Raw genomic sequence first — 16,787 nt, forward strand, 5'->3', positions numbered from 1 at the left:
TCACAGAGTCTAACTCCTTCCTTCAGAAGACAAGGCTTCTTAATTAATCTGTATATAAAAAACTTGTTCAGCACTAACACATGCTTGCCTTTTTATGTGAGAGATTGTTCACTAATTATTTTTGCTATTAACACAGTAACTATCTTTCCGAGGAAGAAGTAGAGACAAGTAAAACTGCCCACCTAATTCTTCCAGGAATGATTCTGGAAGAAATTTTTTGAACAATCTCTTTGTGCGTATTTAGAAGGTAACAGGATGATAAAAGCAGGCACTGTGAATCTGTCAAGCACAAATAATTTTTAATTGACTTAATTCCTTTCCTTAAGATAGCAGTTAACATTCTGAGGAAGAGAGAAACAACTGATGAGACATTTTCTAACTACATTAAGACTTTGCGCACTCTTAAACCTAGCTTTCTCATAAGCAAACTAGGGAGAAATGATCCAAACTAAACAATTTTAAGAGGAAAGTGTAACTAATGGAAAAACTGCATTCCTGGTTTTAACAACAGGGATCTCTTTAGCAAGCTTACATTTCCAGTTATTATGCCTGTTTTTTGTTAACAACACTATTAAAAAGGAAAACGAAAGTATTTGTGGAATACAGTCAAACTTCCCATACCCACCTCTGCATAGAGAAACCCTGCTTTAGCAGCACTGTCATTCCTGCAGGCCCAGCAGATTCCACACAGTATATGCAAAAAACATTTTCCTGATGTTTTGTTTTAAGTTGGAAAATACGAAGGAAGATGCTAAGAAAAAATATATCACAGCAATGAAAGCTGAGGGAATTGTGTGGCAGTAAACAACCTTTATGGTATTGCCACTAGCTGCTTTTACTGCTACTACCAGTAGTTTCACTGTCACTTAAAACTCAGTTAGCTACTTCAGAAACTCACATTTCGCCTCTTCAACCCTTAAAAAGTGACAGAATTCACTGTTTTGAATGCTTTGAATGGTCCCCAGAGAGCAACCTTCAGATTCGCAAGTCTGTCCCTAATGCAAGTCATTTGCTTAAGACTAAGGTTCTGTTAAAATCTTCTGAGAAATACATTCTCCAACATAGATTTTTTGGAAAATAGATAAAATTCCCTAAATTCTGACATCTTTTTTCCAACACCAAAAGTAACACTCATTATTTCTGCAAGAAAAACCAAGAAAATAGAGGCCCTTTAGGTTAACACTAGCATGAATAACCTTAATGAAGAAAGAAAGATGCTGGTGCAACTACTAACCTCTCTCTCTCCTATTTCTTCCTACAAACAAATGCTAACTCTTCTATTAGAGGTATCACATGTTTAAACAGACCCAGAGATAAACAATGACTTTTTTAAAGTTCTAAAATTACTGAATGGTACTTTAATTACAAGCAAATGACATGAAACAACTCCTCAGACTTTACCAAGTTATCTTTCACTAATGTGAAATGTCAGATAGCTCTAAAAATAACTACTTACATTAAGCTGCATTTTGTATGACAAAATAATCCTCTGGCTTTGAAGCAGCTAATTCAATTGGTTGCATAAGGTAGAAAATTCTTGACAGCCTTCTCTTTTATCACCAAAACAACTTCCTATTCCTGTCATTATACATATATATATATACACACACAGAGGGTGGATCAAATTTTAGACTAGAAAAGACTCCCACAACACAAAGAAAAAGAATTGCGCAAATTAAACAACACATCACTTGGATCAAATGTCAATTCTTAACCTTTGCATTTTTTTGTTTGGTTCTATGTAATCCAACATTCAAATTCATGTTCAAGTATGAAAAAAAAAAAAAAAGTATATTTAATTTGAGAACTTCCATTTTCATTGTCTTGGAGTGTTAATTCTTGCCCATAAAACCTGCACACACATGTTCATTTACAACAAAACCTCACAAACAACACAGACCTCCACGTCATTAAAAAAACAAGAATAAATTACAGGGTGATTCTCCATTGATACATGAACACCATTTACAGTTTTACCTTTGGACTGGATTTCACTGCCTTAAGTTATTAAATTTCTTCTGCAAACCCACTTAGTCCCACTTCTGATCTGACTATCACTTGCTGTCTTCTGAGAAGTCTTAGTTTCTCAACAGAGGTAGAAAGTTTCTGTACTTACTTGCTCTGAGGATGTTCTCTTTGCTGCTGCACCTAGACTGGACCTGCAGAGAGAGCACAGAGTCTATGAGCTACAGAAGTTAACAAGAATGCAAAATACAGAGATAAAATGGGCAAGCTCCTGGGATCTAAGACAGAGGCTATACATATTTTCAGCAACATTCTTACATATTTTGCATGAGGTAAGTATATTTAAGCAGAAGGGTAGTAAGCTGATGGTCAGAATCTGATACAAGCAATTTGATTCCACACCCCTCCCATAAGAAACAAGATGGCCTAAGGACAGTAGGAGAGAAAAATCAAATAACAGTGCTTAAAATTACGTGTTAAGCATCAGTTTCCAACAGAAAACCCGCATTTTCTTACACAGTTGTAATTACAGTAGCTCTGAATCTAGGTCCTATTTGATGATTAGACAGAATACTAACATAACTATATGACCTGATTGAAAATTCTGTTGCTATTTTCAGGTATTGTAGAGAGTTTAAAATATTTGGTTTCAATTGTGTTGATTCTGAAGATGTTTAATATGAATTTTTCACAATTGTATAAGCAACTCACAATTGTATAAATGGCTCCTGGCTGGAGCCAGATAAATTTACTCAGCTGTTCCTATTTGGTTAAAAGAAATGCTATGTTCAGTATGAATTTTATAGTGGAATTCTACTTTAAAAAGTAACTGTGTGAGAATGACATGGTTTCTCAACAAATCCTCTTCCTTGATGCTTAGCTGACACTGTGCTATTCCAGATAGATTAGTCTGGCTACAGGGAAATTGGACAATTCATATTGATCTAATATTCTAGTTACACTGGATATTTACAATTCTATCTGTTTACCATGCAGATTTAAAAAAGAATTGTTTTTTTAAAGAGTATCAGCCCTGTAAACACAACACTCTTCAGATTTTATCTATACTGAAGCATCAATTCCTGTTAATTCTTCTCAGGTTTGGAAAGATAGCACCATGTATAATAACCCTGAAGTTGCAAGTTTTCAGATGGATTCTACTGCCAGGCCAGCTGACTGAACTGGCAGCGCTTGAATAAAAAGCATTTTGTGTGGACAAAACCCCAGCTAAAGTAAACTTCACAGGAAGACAAAGCTCTGAGATTATAAGAATTGAATCCTTCTCTTTTTGACTTTTTTGACAAAGGTATTTTAAATTTCAATGAGAACACTAATAAAGTAAAACTGTGGACACGTAATGAAAGAAGTGGAATAGCACAGGTGATGCTGAGGGTGTAATTTCCCAGCAGAACATTTGTCTCTGCTGCAAAAGCAAAGGAGTGAATCCACTTATCTTTCAGACCTCACTTTGAACTTGCAGTTACAGAAAAATTGCCTAGAAAGTGAATATGTATGATGTAACAACTGATGAAGAATGGTAAATGCCCAACCCCTCAAAAGCTGTCTTCAGAAAGGAACAACCATTTAAGGCTGAAATGAACTGTGCCCCAGCTTCTAAACCTCTTTCTTCTGTTCCACAGCAGCTTGCCCCAAATAGATATTCACATAAAAAAACTGGATTCTACAGCGCAACACGGTCTACTTATTGTAATGGAATAACTTATGGAAAGTAATGTTGCAACTTAGAGTGGGTTATGGTGTCCTTCCCTGAAAAAAACCTCTTGTTTAACAAAAACAAACAGAAAAAACCCCACACCCTCCCTCCTTCCCACCAAAACTACTATACAAGAAAACTGCAAACAAAATATTAATGATGCCCAAATTTGGCCCAGAGTTGTTTTACCAGATTTCAAAGGCATAAAATGAACTCTCTTTGGAAGAAGTGAATATTTAACTATAATTTACCAAAGAACAATTCTGGACCAAAAAGGTGATATCATGGTAGGAAAGAAAACACAAAAGAAAGAAAAGCACAGTTTGAGAGGGAGAGAGAAGCAGGATGGATGTTGCAAGGCAGAAGATGGTGTATGCAAAAGGAGACATGGGCCTATGTGTGTAAGGCTACTGTTTAAAATGGAAGAGGCTCTCTTATTTCTCACTGAAAAACATGAAAAGAGAAAATGAGGAATGGACCTGCTGCAAAATAACCAAGCGATTCAGCAAACTGTGGAATGAAATTCAGTGAAATAACATAGTCCTAAAGAAAAAGGCAAAAAACCAAAAATACAAAACACAAACATCTGAAACGATCTACTAAAACAAACTAAGTAAAACATGTGATCCAAAGGACACAGATAAAAGCTACTAGAGAAGGAGGAAAAATGTTAGCAGACAAAGACAGTGCTAAAGAAGTAAAATGGAAGTCAAGAGAGAGTCTTTCAACAAAGTGGAGGAACAGAAGGAGCCCAAACCCATAGCGCAAAGCAATGTTTGCGAATGGAAAATAGCTCCTTTGAGCAGTAATAGTTACTCTCGAGTTGTAGCCTCTATTCCTCCTCAGTTCATCTTTAAGCCCTTCCAACCTATAGTGGAGCTAGTGTATGGACAAAAACAAGAGATTTATAATGAACAGAGCAGCTGAGATTTGCAGATCAAATCTTGCAATATAAAAAACGTGCTGACAAAGTTTTGCTCTTAAAATGTCCAAATGACAATGGTAACAAAAGACAGCTGGCTTCACATACAGCCTCTTACAGGTCATTTTTTTAATTCTGTGCACACAGAGGACTTCATATTTACTTTTTGATTTCTTACACCCAGCCTAAAGTTTCCATGTTATCACTCACCTGATGGGCAACATATGCAGTATGAGAAATAATTTGCTTCCCACAAATTTTAAAAGCAGCTGTGGAAGAGGAATCCATGATAATAAAATAAAGGCTTGATCAGCCAGACTTGATTGTTTCCCAACCTATGCTCACAGCTGCAGAATACAAACCATGTTTTAACATAACTGACATCAAAATTAGTTATTACATAATACTTCTCTTTAATATGAATTACACATTCTTATCCTAAATGTTATTTTTAATCAAAACTCCAGTAAACTGATTTTGAATAAAACCCACCAGTTTCCTAACACATACAGTTTTGGCAGCAATGGAGCTTTTTATAAATGGGGTCATGTGCTTTAAGTGCCTTTTATCATATTCAATATTTGTGTGTTTTACTACTTTGTTATTTGTGACATTTACAGGAAATCTATATTGTTTTCACGGCTATTGTTAAGTGAAGAATCCATACTACATTGCATATAGTACCATGAATGACTGGGGAGAGTTATTATTAGTAGTATTTACTATAATTCTTCTCATTCACAGGTAGTTACAGAAATAACAACCTATGGCTGTCTTTTCTTTCACAGGGAAAGTATAGATTTATTGTTTGTCCATGCTACAGCCTCTTGGCTCCCAATCTATCTTGGTAGAAGATACACTGGGCTACCAGCCAGTACCATTCCCCTGCATAGTTCAGACAAAATAGAACCAAACCCAAAGCATTCAGTTCACATTACTCTGTATTTTAAGCTCTTGAAGATGTAACTTCATCACGCTGGAATGCAGAGTAAGCTTTCCCCCACAGGCTGAAGTAGTAAATAGAATGTGAAATAAAGTACTCAAAAATAAATAAAGGGAATGGTAAAAATAAAGAGTTGTGCTGACAGCTTCTATCTATCAGTCATGATTGGTCTGAAAAAAAAACCCCAGTGGCTTGGCTAAATTGGATTAATTTAAATTTACATAATATGTTTTGCTGCAAATAAAAATCAGTCTAAAATTCTTTTTACAAGAAAAATAGAAAAAGACATAAAGAAAAGTTCATGCTACAAGTGAAGAATTTATGTGAAAAATAATGAAAAAAGAAAACTGAGAAACCCTTTAACACTTTACCATGACTGTTAGGAATTGTTAGAGAAATTACTTACCTTTTTAAAGTCATAACAAGATTAGCACAGTGTATTAAGTCAGCTCTTCATTATGGGAGGTACAATTAAAAGCTATTGGTTATAATAAAACAAATTGCTAGACAAAGATGAAGAGTTTCCAGCCCAATATGAAAAGCTAACTCTTACGGGAGTACATTTTAACTCAATATTACAACATGAAGAACAATTCAGAACAATGACATCAAAACATGAGTTACCATCAACAGAAAGAGCCCATTTTTCAGGAACACAGTGCCTGTAGGAGGCTGACCCCATAACCTTTAGCACTTATGGGAAAGCACATTGCTCCACTCTGAGGAAAGCATGCAGAATGTGGAACCACCAGCAGAAACCCAAACATACGCAGACACAGAGGACTAAGGTACAGCAGAGGGAATGAGTTCGCCAAGCTGTAATGAAGGAAGCAGGGTAAGCAAAGCACAGCAGCTGTTAACAATTTCAGAACTGTATTCCTCTCACTCTCCTGAACACCAGGCAGGCCTGTTCATGAGGTATTGGACTACTACATTTACTGCTGGTGAGAAAGTGTGTAACTCATACAGCCTTTCCTTGAAACTTCAGCTTTATGAAGACAACTTATCTGCAATGATGTGGGAAAGTATGCTGCTGCTGCTTTTTTTCTGCATGTGATTTATTAGTGATTACATGACCTAAGTTCTGTACAATATATACAGTGCACACGCCATTTGAATGGTCTTTGAAATATTTGCCTGCTTTAAATAGATTTCAAATCATATGTTATCTGATTTATAACTGAGGGGTTTGCAGTGTGTCTTCTGCCTAAAATACTTTTTATCCTCTAAGAGTGGATAAATTATTCAGTGTCTCTAAATAAACAAATAAGAAAAAACCAAACCATGAATAACAATGTCTCAAGCTTCTCTGATAATACTTTAAAAACTGATTTCAGCATGTTATTCTAAGCAATGTCCATAAGGTTAAACTGGGAGCAAATAAAAAAATGCAATGAAATACATTGTTGATTTCATTAAAAAATTTGGGTTAAATCTAACCTGAAGAACAGAGAGAATAGCTTTGACTGAATTAATATAGAATATAAAAATGAAGTTGCTAAAAAAACATTCACAAGTATGGCTTGGGTTGGAAGGGACCTTAAAGATCCTCCAGTTAGAAAAAAAAAAAAAAGTGCATCTGGAATTGTGTACTTCAGAAAACATTCAGTAAAGTATGTGAGGATTAAATAATCCTATTACAACATGCAATCTTCCTATTTCAGGAATCGATTCTTATTCAAACAACACTTTTACACTGAGCTGAACACACATGGTCGTAAGAGAATGCTTTATGGCCATCTGAATCAGGACTAAAATCAATTCAAAACAACAGAATAATTTTTTGTTATTATACTGAGACCACTTCTGAAATGGAAAGAAAAGTGAGCATGAGGAATTTGATAGCAGCAGACATTACTCATTAACACAATTTTTAAAACAAGCACTACTGATGGTGGGATTCAGCTCACCAAAATTACAATACAAAAAATAATGTGGTATTCCACACAAGAAATCACTCATTTGGAGTCAGTGGGAAGAAATAAACAGAAAATAAATTGAAGCCAAAGTCACATTAGGAGCAGATTTTTACAATTTATCAAGTGTTATGCTTGCTAGACTGGACATGAACAAAAGTCAATTTTAAATCTTGAATATGTCACTGTCTTCATACATATATTACTGATCTCTCTTTTCTGAGTTTTTTTTTAATCACCTACACTTTACATACAGATTTATTTAATTTTGATAACTGTTTCCCAGTAGACTACGAACACACACATGTAATTCTATGGCCAGATTATTGTTCATCCTAACCACTATTCAAACAGGACAGTGGAAGTGGTTTGATGAATACACCATAGAAACATAAGGGCTGAGTTGGTTCCTTTAACAGGAGCAGTATTAAAAAAAAAAGGTATTATCCAATATTTCAAACAATATGGAATGAAAAGGCAAAGGGCAGTTTTCTGGGATTAGTCACCTCTCAACAGAAACTGACATTGTCCATTGGAGAGGTAAAATCAACACATTTATTTCTAGAAGAGGATTCAATGAAATCTTACACACCAACTAAAAGTGCTAGCTGAACACCTCACAATGAGAAAATAGCAGTAACTATGACATATACAGCAAAAAAAGGAGACAAAATAGCAAACCACAGTCAGCTAACAGGAAAGCAAACTGCCTACTACGAACTGGCAGTATAGGCTTCATAGTTGAGAATTAATAGAGGAAAGAGGGATTTCTTCTCTTCACAGTAATTTTAATGAAATGTTTACTTTTGTATGAGAAAAAAAAACGAGATGCATTTTGTGTTTTTAGGAGTAGGGGACAGCATACAGATAATGCTGTATGAGTAGCACTAGAAAGATGGCACGTTTCTGTGATATTTCAGGGGCTGTTCAAGATCATACTGCTTTTTGTTCGGAGAAGCTGCATTAATTATAATACCCAAATATGAAGAGATCAAGTATCTTGTATAAGCTAAAGCCCATATTAAATCAAGTCATAAACATTTGTGCATGAACTCCAACAAGTATTTCTAACCTGTGCTATCAAAATTCAAGAGGGATTTGTAGGACACAAGAAATCTCTAGAAAACATTGCACTTAGAAAAATAAAACATTCTTCTACTTGTATTACTAACTGTGAATAAGATCTTTTATTTGTTTGAATGAAAATCTTGAACATTCTCCAAATACCCTGGAAATATTCTCCAGTTTGAGAAGTAGCTAGTGTAAACAAAGGCAAAGAGAATAAGCTGTATTTCCTAAGAGGTACAAAGGCAAAAAAAATCCTGTTAACCTTGTTGTTTGCCACAGAAATGGTATTTACTTGCCTATTTTCATATAATTTCACACCCTGGCAATTTGACTGACAAACCACTTAGCCTTACAAGTATGCATTAGATGTCTGAGTTATATCCTATCTGACCAGCATTAAGACTTTTTGAACTCCTTGTCCATTCCAGATTAACCAACTTCTTAAGCTGTTTTTAATCAGATACATTAGTGATGTATAAAAATTCTTGTCTTCAAGCACACTATAAATTACTCTTTAACCCTTGACTAGTATGGTTGACATTTAAAAAAGCTTAATTTCTATTACAAGTATTTTGCTTTTCAGTGAAATTTCAATGAAATTTCAACAATTTTCACACTTTTATTTCTTTACCCAGGAACAGCCAATTTCAATGCAGCGTTAAAACAGTGAAATATCCCCATTACTGAAAAAAAAAAAAAAAAAATTAAACTATTTTTCTTAATTGTGTAACTCTCAAAATAAACTTTTAAAATAAATTCTTTATTCAAATGTAGTCAAGTAAAACTGGCAAGTTTAAGTGAAACAACATTTAGGACAGACCAATGTTATGTGTGCAACTCATTTTTCCTTTGACATGAAGGCATCATAACTTCATCATAACTATTATCAGCAGTGTTTCTGCATAAGACAAGATAAGGCTACTTTATTTTAATCTCCCTGCTCAAAGACTAGTTCCATGCTTTACTTACTAAACATTATTCAAACTGTTTGCTAAATGGGTAATTATTTAATTCTTTATAGATTTCTCTGTTGGGCTCGGTTCTACAAAACAAAACTTTGTAATACACATGAAGGAATTTCTTTTTGCAAAATCTTTGTGAAGTAGAGGTATGGCTTGATTTTAGAAATGGAAAACTGAGGCCCAGAGACATCTAGACTAAATTTAACCTGACATGCCTACAGTCGGATTGCAGAGATTAGATCCTCAGTTGCCATTTATTTCAACTGCATTTGGAATGCTCAGCATAGAATCACAGAATGGCTTGCATTGGAAAGGACCTTAAAGGTAATCGAGTTCCAACCCCCTGCCATGGGCAGGGACACCTTCCACTAGACCAGGTTGCTCAGAGCCCCAACCAACCAGGCCTTGAACACTTCCCGGGATGAGGCATTCACAACTTCTCTGGACAACCTGTTCCAGTGTCTCACTACCCCTCACATCTAATGTAAACCTGCCTTCTTTCAGCTTAAAGCCATTTCCCCTTGTCCTATCAATACATGCACTTGTAAAAAGACTCTTTTCAGCTCTCTTGTAGTCCCCTTCAGGTACTGGAAGGCTGCAGAAGCCTTTGTGGAGCCTTCTGTTCTCCAGGCTGAACAACCCCAACTCTTTTGGCCTGTCTTCACAGGAGAGGTGCTCCAGCCCTGGGATCACCTTGTGGCCCTCATCTGGACTCACTGCAGCAGGTCCATGTCCTTCCTGTGCTGGGACCCCAGAGCTGGATGCAGCACTGCAGGTGGGGTCTCACCAGAGCAGAGCAGAGGGGCAGAATCCCCTCCCTCTCCCTGCTGCCCACGCTGCTCTGGATGCAGCCCAGGACACCATTGGCTCTCTGGGCTGGGAGTGAACACAGTCAGCTGTGGCATGACATGAAAATCACACAATATGTGTCTCAAGGACACACAGAAAATGAGTACCCCTGAAAATGTTGCAAGAAGTTTTTCCAGCAAGAAAAATTAAGTCAGCACTAATGTGGAGACACAAAATGTGACAGAGGCTTCCTTGGCACCCATTCAAGCCTTCCTGCTACAGTACTGCGCTTTCTGTTCCAGAAACAGCAGAGATGGAGTCACCATTCACCACACCTGCTACTGCTGGGAAACATGACTCAGTTTTCTTAATATCTAGTTATTGTCAATATCTGAATAAATATTGGTGGGGAATTGGCAGAGGCATGTTTGGAATTTTTAGCATTACTGCTTTTGGTCCTATCTGCTTCTAGATCTGCAGAGTGAAAAAGCATCTCTCCACTGAAGTCTGACTCAAACTTGTAGGCTAACAAAGCCTACAACTCCTATTTCATGCTTACAGTCTTATCTTCCTGAAGCTGACCACACAGGCAACATTCCTTGTATTTCTATGTTAAAGGAGTACGAACACACGTAAACAGGAACAAAGAAATCAACAATTATAAACTCTGTTCTGTGACTTTGTGGCTTCAAAAGCCACCAATCAAATGAGCAGTGAACCTTCAGGCCAAAAGAGTCAGCAAAAGCAACCACCCAATTTCTTACATTTTTAAAGCATCTTTTAAGTTAAATTTCACCTTTTTCCATTGGTGTTTCCTAGAAATTTTGGTTGGAGATTTTTATAGTTATTATCATTCTAAAGTGAATGGTTGGACTACTTTTTAAACTCACCTATGTGAGCAGGAACAAAACATGTTTCCCCATGTAGTATGATCACACTTTCTGCACTAGCATAACTTCAAAGAAGTTGATTTTAGTTAAGCTTAATATTTTTATTTGAGCTAGGAGGATCAAATTTGAAGGGCTTCAAGTACAAGAGGCAAAACTAGTAAGCACAGGTAATAATAATCTTATATCTGGCATATATTATAATCTCTGATGTATACAATATTCAATCAAAACCTCAGTCTTGTACACTTTAAAGTATAAAAATAAATAAAGCTCTTTCAAGTTTAAGATTCAAACTAAGGAGCGACAACTGTAAGAAAAATAAATCTTCATTTCATGAATCCATCTGAGTCATAAATATCAGACAGTGAATTATTGTGTGAAGAGCTAGATTTCTGCCTTTGAGACAGGCACACAGAACACATACCTCTGAGGAGAATCCTTAAAGTGAAATCAGAATGGTCGTGGATGAATAACACGAAGATTTCAGAGGATTCATAAGCTACAGAAAGGAGAGGCTGGAACTGAACAAACGTTGCACTAAAAGCTATTGTTAAACCCAAGTTAGAAATTATTTTTGAAAGTAACAAGAAATGCAAATGAAGAAAGAGGATTTGCATTTCAGATTTTTCTTTGAGTGTCAAAGGCTCAACAGGATAAGATTCCTTTAGTGCTGTCTTGAATTTGGCAGTCTGTATTGCAAGGTACAGCACAACAGCAACCACCAGGCTCTCCACAGCAGTTATGCACCTGAGAACACAACACTAATTTGGCTGGGCTTGTAGCAGCACTGAATTTTGGAAAGCCAAAGATGAGAAAGGGAAATAGAAAATACTGTGAATAAGGACATTCATTCTGCCCTCTAGTTCTTAACAATAAAGTTTATGGCAATAATGCTTAGCAAAAAGAAGTTGTTTCCATGTTAAAAAGTGGCATTTGAAAAATGGGAAAAACAGGAAGATAACTTAGGGAGCACTGATGGGAACCCACTGACATTTGGGCTGTGCATTACTGATACTGACACTGCTGTGAATATCTAATTTGATTTCCATGTATTTAAACAGACACTGCCCACTAGAGATACATGTAAATTAAATCACATGCATGGCATTTTACATCAGTGATTACTCCAAAAGCTGTAACAGCAGTAGAAGCTTTGCTGTATTTTGATTCATTGTTATTTCAGACTTCAGACTAATTTTTTATAGATTATATTACTAAAGCTGACTCTTCAGAGTTAGATTGCTTTGGGAGCGGGAGCTAGAGAACAGTTGCACTAAATGTTATTACTACTGTAACACAATGCAAAATAATGTCTGGCTTCTCAAACAAGCTGATTTAAGTAGTAAACAAATAAATTCTAAACAATGTATGCTGGTGAACAGCGTTAATACTGGATTTAAAAAGAAAACAGTGGTTTAGGAAAAAACCCTCACAGTTACATCTAATCAAGTCAATTTTATTGCCACACAGTCCAAGGTATGGTACAGCACAAGAAAACAGAAAAAACCCCTTTGCTTAAATGGATGTATTTACAGTGAAATAATGGTAAGACTGACTTTGGAAAATGCAAAGGAGTCTAAGATATAATCAAACAAAATGAAAATGACATTGGTAGCTCTTTGGCTTGATCTAATTTGTTTCATAAAGGATTGCACATCTCAACCATAAGGCAAGGTGAAATGTCTTCCTATTTTGTGGCACAAGAAGGGGGAATATTAATTAAAAAATGAAACATAAAGATTTGTCTCGAAACAAAAAGTTTTTTTAATTTAAAAATTAAAAATTAAATTTAAAGGACCTTTAAATTCCAGATGGGAAAGGATAGAAATTATTTATGTGCTATTTCTCTGATAAATGCAGACCTGGAAAACATTTTACCGTAATAAAAATTAATAAAAAGTATTACAATTTTGTTAAGTTGAATAGATAAGGTTTAAGCCAAAATCTCTAACATGAAATGAGATGCTGTTCAAAACCTCATCTTCTACCACTCTTCCAAATGTTAATTAGTTTTTTTTTTTGTAAATTAACTTAGTGCTTGAATTGAATTTATTAGTACAGAATGAAAGTGCAAAATGTTAATGTGAAGGAAAAATTTTATTTGGCAGAAGTCAAAAGCTAAGTACCATGCACAGAGAAGCTGTAGGTTTAAGTAAAATTTTGCTTCTATTTTGTATGTAGGAACTAATAATGGATCTAATTTGAGATTCGGCCATGGGTGAACAAAGATAAATAGTATTTAAAGTACAAATATAGCAACATTTGTTACAGAATTAAAAAAAAATTAGCTAAGATATCATTAATCAAAGTTATTAAAGTACACTTTGATCAGATTATTGCAATAACACACTGTCCTTCCTGATGTAACTTGGAAATTTTGCCATACTCTATTCTCATATGGCAGAGAGAATGCTAGAGAAGATGTTTTGTAATCCTAATCCCAAATGAATCCTAATATCATGAATGAAGATAGCACTAGCAAAGCTATTTTCTATGAATAAGGAAGATCACTCTTTTTTCATAAATTTTTGCATTTTAATGTGCACTGAGGAAACTGTTTCTCTAAAAGTAAGAATTTTAATTAATTAATTTTTCTTAAGCCTAGAGTAAGGTGGTACTATTAGCAAATCAAAATGCAATCCTTTAAATGGCAATTGCCAAATAGAAAGCTCTGAGTTCTTGCTCATGTTTGAAAGAGAAATGTCTATAAATTCTAATTTTACTTAAAAACTGATTGTTCTATTAGCAACTGCAAAAAAACCCAAATCAAAACCACAGAAAACCAGGAGTAGATTGAGCCAACATAACTGGACAACCCCCAAATGATTATTGGCTCTTTTGTGTTCATTTATTTCTCGGAAAAACATTATTTCAAATTTGAAAGAGCACCTCTACAAAGTATATGGCATTCACAAGTCAACAAGATAGAGAATCTGAATTTAATGCAGAAATTTCTGTTCAATGGCTCAGTATATGAGTATGTCAGATGTAATGAACCAAGTTCTCTATCTGCTGGACTTCTGCATGAAATCAGAGAAAAGAACAGGGGACCTGCTTATATTTACTCAGTTTGTGCTATGTAGAACCGATTTACAACAGATATCAACAGTGAACTTAGCATCCTGTACCTAAAACTGAATTCAGGGTCTATGCTGGTGGTAAACATCTGAAAGCCATAGTTGCAGCTAGTGGTCTTTCAGTATTGCCTTCTATTCAAACTAGTCTAAACAGAAGGAGAACCAGTCTCTTACCCGGCTTTAATTCTGAAGAACAAGATTCAGTTATTTACAACATTTTGTAATGCACACTATATAAAATACTTTAACCTACAGCACTTGAGAATCTTCATGCAGTCTCTGAATGGTCTTGTGAAGTCAACTACCTATTGCAGGAAATAGTATTTCCTCTTGTCCTCTGAATATTGCTTCTTAATTCCCTGTACTGCTGACTCTCTGTTATCAGGTAAAATAATACACTTCTCTGCTGTGTTATTAACAATGCTAAATATACAATTAAATCCCATCAATCAGTATGCAGCCAATATATATTCCAAACCTATCTTTATGGAAATAATATTCTTTGTGGGAGAGAGAACTAACGCAGTATTTTGCAGATCCACTCAATAAGGCTAAATAAAACATATTACAAACTATGGACCTGAGTGTCTTCCTCTTTGAAAAACTTGATTTTTTAGAAAGCAGGGAGTAGCACTGCAATAAACATTTTGTTGCCACTATCCTTCCAACAAGCAGATCAACAGGTTTCCTTCATTACGCTTTTAGCCAAACACATAGCGCATGCAAAAGCCAGAGGACAGGGAGAGAGAGGGAGAGAAAAACTGATGCTGCTAATAGAAAGTTTGAGATAGAAATGAGAATAAAAAATGGTGCCATTGCATAACACTACCTAAGTGTAATTTTATAAATTAGATTATGGACCTTCATTGAATAATCTGTTCAATTTACACTGGGAATGATATTTTTAAGATAGAAGCTGATGTCAGAGTACTTCTAAATATTTAAATGAAGCTGATTTGATTTAATACCTTAAGTGAACTACTACTATTTAAAAATAAATTACTGTGTTTTGTGGCAACTGAATAATAAGTAAATTAGAAATCTATTCTACACATACTTTACTGCACAACTGTTAAGTCATTGTAAATCCTAATGAATCATTTAACTCTTAGACAAACCCTTTAAGTAGTCCTGCTAACATCCACAAAAATTACAGGCATGAAGCTAACTGGTTTTCACCAAGAGTGAAAAACTTTATTGCACACTGTGAAATTTAAAGAGAATATAAACTTACATTTTATCATCATACTGTTCTAGAGAATTAAAGCTTTACTTCTCTTAACACAAGGAAATCTCTTTTTAAAGAAACTTCAATTTCACTGAATTGAACCAAAGAAAAGACCTCATTACAGACAAGGGGAATTTTTAAGGGGCTGACTGGGGCTAAGAGGGTGTATAATGTATAGTCTTATATACATACATTATATAGTATATAATGTATAGTCTTATAATGTAATGCCTGCAACTCAACAACCTCTCTATACCTAAAAGCAAGTAGAAGTTTCTAAAATCTTCCTGCTCATTACTCTCAAATAGGCATCAGTTGACCACATTTGCAGTTCCACTCATGCTACTGGTGACAATAAAAAGGAACAGATGAAAAGAAGCTTTTTCTAATTATTGGACTCTGAGATGCAAAAAAGCCTCTACAAGGATGTTTACTATGAAAAACACAGGCAGCAAATTCTACCTCAAATTCTTCACAATGCAGAATACACAAGTCCTATTTGTCTTCTGCTGGAAGATCTTTTACTTCCTCAATCAAAGACCTTCTATGTGACAGGAAATCCTTGATAGTAGACTGACTTTCATTTTTGACAATCTGAGTTCTGCAAGTGCCAATTAATCCAATTCCAGACCTTTTCTCAACAAATAAAATTGTGAGGAATTTTTTTACAATGAATCTAATACACCTATTTCCTAAAAAGAGATTTCAGAAATCATTTATATGAGGTTCTTTCTTTTATCTTTCATTGTACCTTTGTCAGAAGGCAGGTTCAGCTGAAATCTCAGCACTGATTCCATTTCTCTTGCCATTGTGTTCCAGATATCCTCTGATGGTCCAAAGCTATCTGATGATGGCTCAGATGCAGAAAATTAAGAAACTCCAAACTTGGTGCTTTAAGAATTAGCTTAAGAAAAATATCTTTTGGAATAAGAACCACAGAAATACATGTGGACACAAAAAAACCTCCTGAGATCCTATCAGATGTGTGGTTCTTTTTCCCCCCCGGGTATGAGAAGTCATGTAATACACCACTACTAATTTTCTTCCCATGATCAATACTACTGGCAGGCTTTTGGAGTTGATTTAACAATACTTCAGTTTGGGAGATTTTCTATCACATAATTTAGAAGTCAAGATGTTTACTCATAGCAGCCCTTCCCATTTTCCAAAATAATAGAGGATGAGGTTGAGCATTGTTTGATGTGCATCCTGACATTAAGCTGTATGTTTGAATGAAGAGTCTCTTAAAAAGATAGAAACTAGACTACAAATCCTTTATGGACTTCAGAAAACCTCCAATCCCTTCCTGACTC

The 16,787-nt window shown here is 35.3% G+C and overlaps 1 protein-coding gene across 2 annotated transcripts in view; it reads right to left on the reverse strand.

The window, feature by feature from the left end:
* GPHN (gephyrin) overlaps positions 1-16,787 on the reverse strand; it is a 281,765-nt gene that overhangs the window by 48,878 nt on the left and 216,100 nt on the right. For both annotated transcript variants that reach the window (XM_082283301.1, XM_082283300.1), the window contains exon 10: positions 2,117-2,159. In XM_082283301.1, coding sequence (XP_082139427.1) covers positions 2,117-2,159 — 43 coding nt within the window. The remainder of the gene's footprint in view (positions 1-2,116; positions 2,160-16,787) is intronic.

Source organism: Coloeus monedula (assembly GCF_965178545.1).
Source record: "Coloeus monedula genome assembly, chromosome: 6".
Taxonomy (NCBI): domain Eukaryota; kingdom Metazoa; phylum Chordata; class Aves; order Passeriformes; family Corvidae; genus Coloeus; species Coloeus monedula.